The sequence below is a fragment of the Polyodon spathula genome, chromosome 45 (assembly GCF_017654505.1).
Source record: "Polyodon spathula isolate WHYD16114869_AA chromosome 45, ASM1765450v1, whole genome shotgun sequence".
NCBI lineage: Eukaryota > Metazoa > Chordata > Actinopteri > Acipenseriformes > Polyodontidae > Polyodon > Polyodon spathula.
In genome coordinates, this window is record NC_054578.1 from 995,042 (window position 1) to 1,008,169 (window position 13,128).

The following is a 13,128-nucleotide window of genomic DNA, read 5'->3' on the forward strand; positions in this document are numbered from 1 at the left end:
TGTTTAATATGGACTGATTCTAGTACAGGACTCTCCTGTTTAATATGGACAGGCTCCATCGTTGAATCTTCTCTTTCAGAAGGACAATCCAGTTTTGTCTTCTGAACAAATTTCCTAAAAAGACAGAACACAACCTGTTACAATCTCTTTGTTGGATTCTATGAGCTTGCGTTCCCAGCTCCAGACTCCATTCATTACCATGATCGCAAACGCGCTGCACTGAGTGAGATGAAGGAGATTTTCTATAACAAGGAACGAAGGGTGGGGAGGGGGGGTTGGGGCTGCATTAACGATACGGGAACCCCAGTTTCAGGCAGAGCCCGCGACGTGGGGCACCCCTGCGAGTCACAAACACGCACAGCGCCCCCCCGTGGAAGATCACAGAGCAGGACCGAGGCGTGGGCCGCCCCTGCGAGTCACAAACACGCACAGCGCCCCCCCCGTGGAAGATCACAGAGCAGGACCGAGGCGTGGGCCGCCCCTGCGAGTCACAAACACGCACAGCGCCCCCCCGTGGAAGATCACAGAGCAGGACCGAGGCGTGGGCCGCCCCTGCGAGTCACAAACACGCACAGCGCCCCCCCCGTGGAAGATCACAGAGCAGGACCGAGGCGTGGGCCGCCCCTGCGAGTCACAAACACGCACAGCGCCCCCCCGTGGAAGATCACAGAGCAGGACCGAGGCGTGGGCCGCCCCTGCGAGTCACAAACACGCACAGCGCCCCCCCCGTGGAAGATCACAGAGCAGGACCGAGGCGTGGGCCGCCCCTGCGAGTCACAAACACGCACAGCGCCCCCCCCGTGGAAGATCACAGAGCAGGACCGAGGCGTGGGCCGCCCCTGCGAGTCACAAACACGCACAGCGCCCCCCCGTGGAAGATCACAGAGCAGGACCGAGGGCCGCCCCTGCGAGTCACAAACACGCACAGCGCCCCCCCGTGGAAGATCACAGAGCAGGACCGAGGCGTGGGCCGCCCCTGCGAGTCACAAACACGCACAGCGCCCCCCCGTGGAAGATCACAGAGCAGGACCGAGGCGTGGGCCGCCCCTGCGAGTCACAAACACGCACAGCGCCCCCCCGTGGAAGATCACAGAGCAGGACCGAGGCGTGGGCCGCCCCTGCGAGTCACAAACACGCACAGCGCCCCCCCGTGGAAGATCACAGAGCAGGACCGAGGCGTGGGCCGCCCCTGCGAGTCACAAACACGCACAGCGCCCCCCCGTGGAAGATCACAGAGCAGGACCGAGGCGTGGGCCGCCCCTGCGAGTCACAAACACGCACAGCGCCCCCCCGTGGAAGATCACAGAGCAGGACCGAGGCGTGGGCCGCCCCTGCGAGTCACAAACACGCACAGCGCCCCCCCCGTGGAAGATCACAGAGCAGGACCGAGGCGTGGGCCGCCCCTGCGAGTCACAAACACGCACAGCGCCCCCCCGTGGAAGATCACAGAGCAGGACCGAGGCGTGGGCCGCCCCTGCGAGTCACAAACACGCACAGCGCCCCCCCGTGGAAGATCACAGAGCAGGACCGAGGCGTGGGCTGCCCCTGCGAGTCACAAACACGCACAGCGCCCCCCCGTGGAAGATCACAGAGCAGGACCGAGGCGTGGGCCGCCCCTGCGAGTCACAAACACGCACAGCGCCCCTCTTTCACAAAATATTATCAAACGAAGCGACATATTCTCAGAGCAGCTCGTCTAAAGCGCGTACCCGCAGCGCTTAACAAAGGAAATAAAAAACAAAGCCCATTTCAAACCCTCCCTGCGCGCCGCCGCGCCGCCTCCTCCCTCCCCTTCAGAGAGGCGCACAGGCCCGCCCCCTCTCCCGCCTGCCATTGGCTGCGGGCTCACTCCGGGCCGAGGAGCGCTCCCGGGATTGGACGCGCTGGGGCTCTGTCAAACCGACAGGGGCGCAGCGCTGCGGGAGCTTACCGTATAATCAAGAGAACAGGCGCGTCACAATACCAGGGTACCGTATAGTGTGTAAAAAACAACAACCACAAACAACAACAACAACAACAACAACAACAACAACAACAACAATAATAATAATAATAATAATAATAATAATAATAATAATAATAATACATGTAATGAAATACGAAGACAGGAGATTGATTCATGTGTTTAAAACAAGCGCACAGATAATAGTTTTATTAATTATATAAAAACATTTGATAAAAGTTACCAGCTGATCAGTCAGTTAATACAATGACGAGGGAATGTTGGTTCATGTATAGAAGAGCCGGTTCATTTATAAAGTTGCACATGGCTGATAATAGCTTGTATCGCTGTCCTGTATAATACAAACACACGAGTCAATACACTCGTTTAAATTCGAGTATTAACTTTCCAGATACCGTTTGCAGATTTAATAATAATAACAGAGAATTGTGAGGGTCTGGAATCAGCTCCCCAGTAATGTTGTTGAAGCCGACACCCTGGGATCCTTCAAGAAGCTGCTTGATGAGATTCTGGGATCAATAAGCTACTAACAACCAAACGAGCAAGATGGGCCGAATGGCCTCCTCTCGTTTGTAAACTTTCTTATGTTCTTATGTTCTTATGTAATCTCTCTCCCATTGAAATGAATGACAAACCCTCTCCCTGCTATTCTCACGTCTCCCAGTAGATGGCGCCAGGACTCCACGAAAGTACTGGCTGCAGGTAAACGACACAGCGTTCCTAATGTTTTGGCCAGCTCTTTTGCACAGTGCTGTATTGTGTGTGTTTGCATGCTGTGTGTATGGCAGGTGTTCCTAATGTTTTGGCCAGCTCTTTTGCACAGTGCTGTATTGTGTGTGTTTGCATGCTGTGTGTATGGCAGGTGTTCCTAATGTTTTGGCCAGCTCTTTTGCACAGTGCTGTATTGTGTGTGTTTGCATGCTGTGTGTATGGCAGGTGTTCCTAATGTTTTGGCCAGCTCTTTTGCACAGTGCTGTATTGTGTGTGTTTGCATGCTGTGTGTGTATGGCAGGTGTTCCTAATGTTTTGGCCAGCTCTTTTGCACAGTGCTGTATTGTGTGTGTTTGCATGCTGTGTGGATGGCAGGTGTACTGCCCTGTCTCTTTACACTGCAGGTTAACACTCCAGCCTGTCAGGTTTGTGGATTCAGATCAACATGGAATTAACTGCTTTGTTCCTCTGTAAGGATGAGACCAGACCATGCTTCAAATCTTACCAACGTTTACCATTTACTAGTTCCAAACACCCACATCCCATTCCACACTGAACGCTAGTGTTTAGATGCTTTCCTGTTCTTTGATACAGATGTGATGCACTGATATTTACTGCAGAGACGCCTCCTCTTTCAGATTCTGGGTTTGTGTGTCACTGGAAGTGAAATCCGACATTTAAAAACTCAAGCATAGCGTTACAACAGAACTACAACTGTGAATTTCCCCCACACCGTATGCGTTGAATGTAGAGAGTTGTCAGGGGCTGGAGGCACTCGGCTTTGCCTCGCACAGCGCCCCGAGGCGTCTGTATATTCATTGTATTGCACACTAAGAATGTGCTTAAGGGCTTCAGAGCGCTGTGTTTAATACTGATCAGTCTGCATCAGCTGTAGTTTGATTACTGCAGTTCTGACAGTATTTATATTAAGCAGCTGTTTAAAAAGACTGGGATTTCTGAGTGCAGCTGAAAACACACACTCACAGTCTGACTAAACCTTCACAACTTGCATGTGTGTCTTTCGAGAGAACCGCAAGCAGGCAAACTCTTCCCACAGCGAGAGCAGTGATAAGGATTCACCCCTGCGTGGCATCGCTGGTGCCTTTTCAAGCTGTATATCCAGCTGAAACTCTTCCCGCAGTCAGGGCAGACACACGGTTTCTCTCCAGTGTGGATCTGCTGGTGAAGTTTGAGGCTTTGTAAACGTCTGAAAGACTCCCCACACTCAGCACAGGCATGCGGTTTCTCTCCAGTGTGAATTCGCTGGTGACGTTTCAGGCTTTGTGACTGCGTGAAACTCATCCCACACTCGGCACAGACATGCGGTTTCTCTCCAGTGTGGGTCTGCTGGTGAAGTCTCAGGCTTTGTAAGCGCGTGAAACTCTTCCCACAGTCAGCGCAGATCTTCTGTTTCTCTCTTGCGTGCTTTCGCTGGTGTCGTGTCAACGTGCTTGACCAGCTGAAACTCTTCCCACAGTCAGCGCAGGCGTGCGGTTTCTCTCCAGTGTGGGTTCGCTGGTGGCGTTTCAGGCTTTGCAAATCTCTGAAGCTCTTCCCACAGTCAGCGCAGGCGTGCGGTTTCTCTCCAGCGTGGATTCGGTGGTGACTTTGAGCTCTCTGGTGAAGTTTCAGGTTTTGCAAACGTGTGAAACTCTTCCCACAGTCACCACAGACATGTCGTTTCTCTCCAGTGTGGACTTGCTGGTGACGTTTCAGGCTTTGTGACTGTGTGAAACTCTTCCCACAGTCAGTGCAGGCATGCGGTTTCTCTCCGGTGTGGGTTCTCTGGTGACGTTTCAGGTTTTGCAAACGTGTGAAACTCTTCCCACAGTCAGCGCAGATATATAGTTTCTCTTCAGTATGGGTTTGCTGGTGACGTTCCAGGCTTTCAGACTGTGTGAAACTCTCCCCACACTCAGCACAGGTAAAAGCGTTTTGCAAGCTGCTTAAGTGTTTAGAACTGACAATAACCCTTTCAATATGGACTGATTCTAGTTCAGGACTCTCCTGTTTAATATGGACTGATTCTAGTACAGGACTCTCCTGTTTAATATGGACTGATTCTAGTTCAGGACTCTCCTGTTTAATATGGACTGATTCTCCTGTTTAATATGGACTGATTCTAGTACAGGACTCTCCTCTTCAATATGGACTGATTCTAGTACAGGACTCTCCTGTTTAATATGGACTGATTCTAGTACAGGACTCTCCTGTTTAATATGGACTGATTCTAGTACAGGACTCTCCTGTTTAATATGGACTGATTCTAGTACAGGACTCTCCTGTTTAATATGGACTGATTCTAGTTCAGGACTCTCCTGTTTAATATGGACTGATTCTAGTACAGGACTCTCCTGTTTAATATGGACTGATTCTAGTACAGGACTCTCCTGTTTAATATGGACTGATTCTAGTACAGGACTCTCCTGTTTAATATGGACTGATTCTAGTACAGGACTCTCCTGTTTAATATGGACTGATTCTAGTTCAGGACTCTCCTGTTTAATATGGACTGATTCTAGTACAGGACTCTCCTGTTTAATATGGACTGATTCTAGTTCAGGACTCCCTTGTTTAATATGGACAGGCTCCATCGTTGAATCTTCTCTTTCACAAGGATAATCCAGTTTTGTCTTCTGAACAAACCCCTAAAAAATAAAAACCCCACAATACAATCTGTTACTAAAGCCCTCTGTTAAAACCTAAGCGCTTGTCTCCCCCGCACCTCGGTAAACTCGCACACCGATCAGTCGCTCACCTGTCTGCACCTCCTCGCTGAGAGACTGACACAGCCTCACGTTTCACCCCGACCCCGACGACACCCGGCTCCACTTCAAACCCAACCCTGGAAGCCCCTCTCCGTGGCCCGGCTCTCGGCCTGCATTCAAAGCATCGAGGGCTGCCACTTTCCTTCAGCTGAACGCCAGCAAACCTGAACTCCTTCTAGCAGGGGGTAAAACTGAAGACTCTGCAACGTAGCTGCCCCCGAGTCTCGGAAACTGTCTGCCCCCGCCTTCCCACCCCCCCAACAGCTCCAACCCTTGGTGGGCTTCTTGACAGCAAACCTCTCCTTCGATGCCCACGCCTCCACCTCCGTGGTCAAATCTTCCTCCTGCAATCTTCCAAACGGCTCCCCAGGTCCGTCCCTTACCTTTCACTCCCGGGTGAGGAGATACCTGGTCATGCGTTTGTCTCCACGCTTCAAAATAGACCCCCCCCCCGTGGAAATCACAGAGCAGGACCGAGGCGTGGGCTGCCCCTGCGAGTCACAAACACGCACAGCCCCCCCCCGTGGAAATCACAGAGCAGGACTGAGGCGTGGGCTGCCCCTGCGAGTCACAAACACGCACAGCCCCCCCCCCGTGGAAATCACAGAGCAGGACTGAGGCGTGGGCCGCCCCTGCGAGTCACAAACACGCACAGCCCCCCCCCGTGGAAATCACAGAGCAGGACCGTGGGCCGCCCCTGCGAGTCACAAACACGGTGGGCCGCCCCTGCGAGTCACAAACACGCACAGCCCCCCCCCCGTGGAAATCACAGAGCAGGACTGAGGCGTGGGCTGCCCCTGCGAGTCACAAACACGCACAGCCCCCCCCCCCGTGGAAATCACAGAGCAGGACTGAGGCGTGGGCCGCCCCTGCGAGTCACAAACACGCACAGCCCCCCCCCCGTGGAAATCACAGAGCAGGACTGAGGCGTGGGCCGCCCCTGCGAGTCACAAACACGCACAGCCCCCCCCCCCGTGGAAATCACAGAGCAGGACCGAGGCGTGGGCTGCCCCTGCGAGTCACAAACACGCACAGCCCCCCCCCCCGTGGAAATCACAGAGCAGGACTGAGGCGTGGGCCGCCCCTGCGAGTCACAAACACGCACAGCCCCCCCCCCCGTGGAAATCACAGAGCAGGACTGAGGCGTGGGCCGCCCCTGCGAGTCACAAACACGCACAGCCCCCCCCCCGTGGAAATCACAGAGCAGGACTGAGGCGTGGGCCGCCCCTGCGAGTCACAAACACGCACAGCCCCCCCCCGTGGAAATCACAGAGCAGGACTGGAGTCACATCACAGAGCAGGACTGAGGCGTGGGCCGCCCCTGCGAGTCACAAACACGCACAGCCCCCCCCCCCGTGGAAATCACAGAGCAGGACCGAGGCGTGGGCCGCCCCTGCGAGTCACAAACACGCAGGCAGCGCCCCCCCCGTTCACAGAGCAGGACCGAGGCGTGGGCCGCCCCTGCGAGTACAAACACGCACAGCGCCCCCCCCGTTTGTTCACAGAGCAGGACCGAGGCGTGGGCCGCCCCTGCGAGTCACAAACACGTCCCCCCCCCCCCACAGCCCCCCCCACCTTTACGTGTCGTCCTGACTCCGCACACGGCGCCGGGACGCTAAGGTGTGTTGTGCGTGTCCCCTGCGAGTCACAAACACGCACAGCACAGAGCAGGACTGAGGCGAGCCGTGGGCCGCCCCTGCGAGTCATTTTACGCAAGCGCCCCCCCGTGGAATCACAGTTCGCTATTAATGCGACCAGAAATGACTTTTGGAGTCATTATTAGAATTAAACGCTGTTATTTGTTTGTTTGTTTGTTTGTTTGTTGCTATGGCTGCGCTCTCTCTCTCTCTTTTGAAGTATTATTATTATTATTATTATTATTGTTGTTGCTCTCTCTCGCCTCTCTCTCTCTCTCTCTCTCTCTCTTCTCTCTCTCCTCTCCTCTTCTCTCTCTCTCTCTCTCTCTCTTTCTAAACCTCTTTCTAAAATATATATCTTTTTTTAACACAAAGCAGGTTGTTTTCAGCAGAACTGATGGAAAATAAGCGTCCTTAACGGTTAACAAACCCCCGTTAATTTGCATTGAGAAGCGCTTACCCGTTAATCCAGCTCCGCTCAGCCTCCTTCAGGGGGAACAAGACCGGGAGGGGCTGCGCATGACGTCACCGACTGCGCAAACAACGCAGAGCGTTCTGCGCAGAATCCTGACCGGCTCAGCCAATGGGGCGCGTTCGCGGAGACCATGCGCTTTTCACTGTGAATCTGTTACAGCAATGAAGTGATGAACACCAGTTTCACATACAGGATATTCCATGAGAAAATCATAAACACATAAATACATGCAGGGATCAATAAATAAATAAATACATGCAGGGATCAATACATAAATGAATACATGCAGGGATCAATACATAAATGAATACATGCAGGGATCAATACATAAATGAATACATGCAGGGATCAATAAATAAATAAATACATGCAGGGATCCATAAATAAATGAATAAATGCAAGAATAAATAAATACATATAGAAATAAACCCATTCAAATAAATAATTCATGCGAGCTCTTTAATCGCAGAAGCATCATTGCAGCGGTATTTCTCATTCACAGTGCAATAGCTGTGATTCATGCGAGCTCTTTAATCGCAGAAGCATCATTGCAGCGGTATTTCTCATTCACAGTGCAATAGCTGTGATTCATGCGAGCTCTTTAATCGCAGAAGCATCATTGCAGAGGTATTTCTCATTCACAGTGCAATAGCTGTGATTCATGCGAGCTCTTTAATCGCAGAAGCATCATTGCAGCGGTATTTCTCATTCACAGTGCAATAGCTGTGATTCATGCGAGCTCTTTAATCGCAGAAGCATCATTGCAGCGGTATTTCTCATTCACAGTGCAATAGCTGTGATTCATGCGAGCTCTTTAATCGCAGAAGCATCATTGCAGCGGTATTTCTCATTCACAGTGCAATAGCTGTGATTCATGCGAGCTCTTTAATCGCAGAAGCATCATTGCAGCGGTATTTCTCATTCACAATGCAATAGCTGTGATTCATGCGAGCTCTTTAATCGCAGAAGCATCATTGCAGCGGTATTTCTCATTCACAGTGCAATAGCTGTGATTCATGCGAGCTCTTTAATCGCAGAAGCATCATTGCAGCGGTATTTCTCATTCACAGTGCAATAGCTGTGATTCATGCGAGCTCTTTAATCGCAGAAGCATCATTGCAGCGGTATTTCTCATTCACAGTGCAATAGCTGTGATTCATGCGAGCTCTTTAATCGCAGAAGCATCATTGCAGCGGTATTTCTCATTCACAGTGCAATAGCTGTGATTCATGCGAGCTCTTTAATCGCAGAAGCATCATTGCAGCGGTATTTCTCATTCACAATGCAATAGCTGTGATTCATGCGAGCTCTTTAATCGCAGAAGCATCATTGCAGCGGTATTTCTCATTCACAGTGCAATAGCTGTGATTCATGCGAGCTCTTTAATCGCAGAAGCATCATTGCAGCGGTATTTCTCATTCACAATGCAATAGCTGTGATTCATGCGAGCTCTTTAATCGCAGAAGCATCATTGCAGCGGTATTTCTCATTCACAGTGCAATAGCTGTGATTCATGCGAGCTCTTTAATCGCAGAAGCATCATTGCAGCGGTATTTCTCATTCACAGTGCAATAGCTGTGATTCATGCGAGCTCTTTAATCGCAGAAGCATCATTGCAGCGGTATTTCTCATTCACAGTGCAATAGCTGTGATTCATGCGAGCTCTTTAATCGCAGAAGCATCATTGCAGCGGTATTTCTCATTCACAGTGCAATAGCTGTGATTCATGCGAGCTCTTTAATCACAGAAGCATCATTGCAGCGGTATTTCTCATTCACAGTGCAATAGCTGTGATTCATGCAAGCTCTTTCTCTGTGTTATTCACACACCCCCCGCTCCAGGTGGCGCTGCCCCGATCTCTAATCCTGCATGTGCTTCCCTGCGCCCCTCTTGCATTGTTTTGAAGGCGGCTCTGCTCCTGCGCAGCGTGAAAGCGCCCATATCGTGAGCGAAAAGAAACCCGCCCCCTCTCTCGCCTGCCATTGGCTGCGGGGTCATTCTGAACCGAGGAGCGCTCCGGTGATTGGACGCGCTGGATCTCTCCTAACCAATAGAGGAGCAGCTCTGAGGGGGGTTTACCGTATAAACAATCATTTTATTTATTATTATTATTATTATTATTATTACTATTGATCGCAGCAGTGCTGGAGAAACAGACACAGAACCCCGATTTCTAGTTCATTCTCATCATCGTTACTCATTCTTTATTATAACATCACATTAAAAACACACTGTTTGCTTTCCATTGACTCTCTGTGTGATTATTAACAGCATAGTCTGTGCAGAACAGCACCCTGTTCGGAATATCCTTCAGCCACAGCTAACTCATTATTATTATTATTATTATTATTATTATTATTATTATTGTTATTATTATTAATTGGTCATTCAGCAGATGCTTTTTATTCAAAGCGATTTCCAGAGCCCAGGGGGGTGAGCTCTGAATCATCAATGCCTGCTTCTGCAGAGTCTCTTCCGATAGGACCGCGTGTGTTTGACGTCTCGCCCGGAGGACGGAGCACAAGGAGGTGAAGCGACTCGCTCGGTCACACACACACACACACACACACACACACACACACACACACACACACACACGCGCACGCGTTTAAACACACCCTCCTGTTGCACATCATGTGATCTGCTGTTCTTGATAAAAGCTGATCCACTATATGCACATTTTTTCTTCAAATCAGTCACACAGCTGCCTGCCACAGAACAGCAGCGCCACCTAGTGACTGAGCCCGGTAGCCCTTGAGGCAGCATCAGTAACGGGGCCTGTCTCTGTGTGTGAAGACGTGTCTCTTCCCTCGGTCTCCTCGCTTCATCTCCACGCTGTGTCTCTGCTCCTGCTTTCTGTGTATCGGCTACAGGGTCTGTCAGCTCCTTCAGAGATCTGAAACACTTCAAACAAGCTCCCTCTCTTCTCTCCTCTCTCTCCCCTCTCCTCTCTCCTCCCTCTCCCCTCTCTGTTCCTCTCCTCTCTCCTCTCTAGTTTCTGGTGCAGGTGTGGCTCCTGTACTGGTATGAGTAAGTAAAATGCCGGTCACAGTGTGTGCAGTGGTAGGGTGTCTCTCCCGTGTGGATTCTCTGGTGTGTTTTGAGCGCCCCCCGCTGGTTGAAGCTCTTAGCGCACACTCCGCAGCTGTAGGGCGTCTCTCCCGTGTGAGTGCGCCAGTGTTTCTTCAGGGTGCCGGAGCGTCCAAATGTCTTCCCACACTCCAAGCACCTGAGAGACAGAGACAGACAGGGAGACACTGATACAGAGCAGCAAAACACACTGCAAACACCTGAGAGACAGAGACACACAGGGAGACACTGACACAGAGCAGCAAAACACACTGCAAACACCTGAGAGACAGAGACACACAGGGAGACACTGACACAGAGCAGCAAAACACACTGCAAACACCTGAGAGACAGAGACACACAGGGAGACACTGACACAGAGCAGCAAAACACACTGCAAACACCTGAGAGACAGAGACACACAGGGAGACACTGACACAGAGCAGCAAAACACACTGCAAACACCTGAGAGACAGAGACACACAGGGAGACACTGATACACAGGAGCAGCAAAACTCTTACACACTGCAAACACCCCCCTCTCTCTCTCTCTCTATACCCCCCCTCTCTCTGTACCCCCTCTCCTCTCCTCTCTCTATACCCCCTCTCCTCTCTCTCTGTACCCCCTCTCCTCTCCCTCTGTACCCCCTCTCCTCTCTCTCTGTACCCCCTCTCCTCTCTCTCTGTACCCCCTCTCCTCTCTCTCTGTACCCCCTCTCCTCTCTCTCTGTACCCCCTCTCCTCTCTCTCTGTACCCCCTCTCCTCTCTCTCTGTACCCCCTCTCCTCTCTCTCTGTACCCCCTCTCCTCTCTCTCTGTACCCCCTCTCCTCTCTCTCTGTACCCCCTCTCCTCTCACCTGTACCCCCTCTCCTCTCTCTCTGTACCCCCTCTCCTCTCACCTGTATGGTCTCTCTCCAGTGTGAACCCTCTCGTGAGTCCTCAGGTCTCCCAGCTGAGCGAATGGTTTCTGGCACTGGGAGCACTGGTAGGGAGCCTGGCCCGAGTGGATGTTCTGATGGGTTTTCAGGTAGCGGGCCGTGCGGAACACCTTGCTGCATCGGAGGCAGGGGAACTGGGACGGGGACTGGGAGGACTGGGAGTGCGATCGCTGCCGATGCCTTTCCAGTAACTCCAGCCCTAAGAAACTCTCTCCACAGTCCGAGCAGGGATGCGCACTGCCAGGCTCCTCCCCCTCGTCCTTACAGGGGGCGGGGCTGCCAGACTCCTCCCCCTCATGACCCAGGCCAGGGCTGCCAGACTCCTCCTCCTCGCAGGGGGCGGTGCTGCCAGGCTCCTCCTCCTCACAGGGAGCGGTGCTGCCAGGCTCCTCCTCCTCACAGGGGGCGGGGCTGTCTGGCTTCTCCTCCTCGCAGGGGGCGGGGCTGCCAGGCTCCTCCTCCTTGCAGGGGGCGGGGCTGCCAGGCTCCTCGCAGGGGGCGGGGCTGTGCTCCTGCAGGTGCTCCTCCAGGGAGAGGTATTCCCTGAAGCTCCGGCCGCACTCGCTGCACAGGTACAGGGTCTGGGCCAGGTTGTGCTGCTCCTGATGGGACTGCAGCTCCACTGAGCTCTGGAAGCTGAGGTCACAGTGAGGGCAGGGGTGCGGTGGGAGGGGGACCCGCTCCCCCCCGGGGGCGAGGAGACCCCCCCCTACCCTCGCCCCCAGCGAAGAAAAGCCTTCCCCACTGGAGCGCTTCTTCCTTTCTTCCAGGACTCGTTCTCAAAGTGAGTGGGCTTTAGCCTGCTCGCGTCAGAGGATTCGATATGCACGGCCAATCAAAACTACAGAAGCAACGAGGGGGGCGTGTCAATCAAAACTACAGAAGCAACACAGCCAGGAGGGGGGCGTGTCCTAATGCACGGCCAATCAAAAGTACAGAAGCAACGAGGGGGGCGTGTCCTAATGCACAGCCAATCAAAACTACAGAAGCCACGAGGGGGGGCGTGTCCTAATGCACAGCCAATCAAAAATCCTTCACATCTGAAAAACTGCAGTCTATAAACGAAAGCTCTCTGACAGACAGCGAAGGAGTTCCCTCACCAGTCTGAGCGCTGACCCGGGACCGGGCGGGGCGGGCGCGGGCGGGGGGTGCCCGGCCGGCAGGCAGGGGGCGGGGCTTGAAGCAGGGCATCTTGAGATTGACAGCTCTGCTGCGCAGGGTCTCCAAGTACTGCTTCCTGTGAGATCGCTTGACGTGCTTCTCAAGATAGTGATGGGCGGTGAAGCAAATATCACAGTGAAGACACGGGTACGAGAGAACTGAGAGAGAGAGAGAGAGAGAGAGATTAAACCATTCAAATATCACAGTGAAGACACGGGTACGAGAGAACTGAGAGAGAGAGAGAGAGAGAGAGATTAAAAGGTAAATAGGTCAGATGTAGTGCACTTCTGTGAACATTGGAGAGACGAGAGAGAGAGAGAGAGAGAGAGAGATTAAACCATTCAAATATCACAGTGAAGACACGGGTACGAGAGAACTGAGAGAGAGAGAGAGAGAGAGAGAGA

The 13,128-nt window shown here is 52.5% G+C and overlaps 2 protein-coding genes across 2 annotated transcripts; both read right to left on the reverse strand.

Moving 5' to 3' along the window:
* Positions 1–2,967: 2,967 nt before the first annotated feature.
* Positions 2,968–4,714, reverse strand: LOC121305996 (zinc finger protein 239-like; the record flags this gene model as incomplete). The annotated part of the gene is made up of 1 exon (XM_041237728.1): positions 2,968–4,714. A coding segment is annotated over one exon (1,041 nt), but the record flags the coding sequence as incomplete, so codon positions are not given.
* A 5,000-nt stretch (positions 4,715–9,714) lies between these two features.
* Positions 9,715–12,267, reverse strand: LOC121305865 (zinc finger protein 501-like; the record flags this gene model as incomplete). The annotated part of the gene is made up of 2 exons (XM_041237518.1): positions 9,715–10,783; positions 11,525–12,267. Coding segments are annotated over 2 exons (981 nt in total), but the record flags the coding sequence as incomplete, so codon positions are not given.
* Positions 12,268–13,128: the final 861 nt, after the last annotated feature.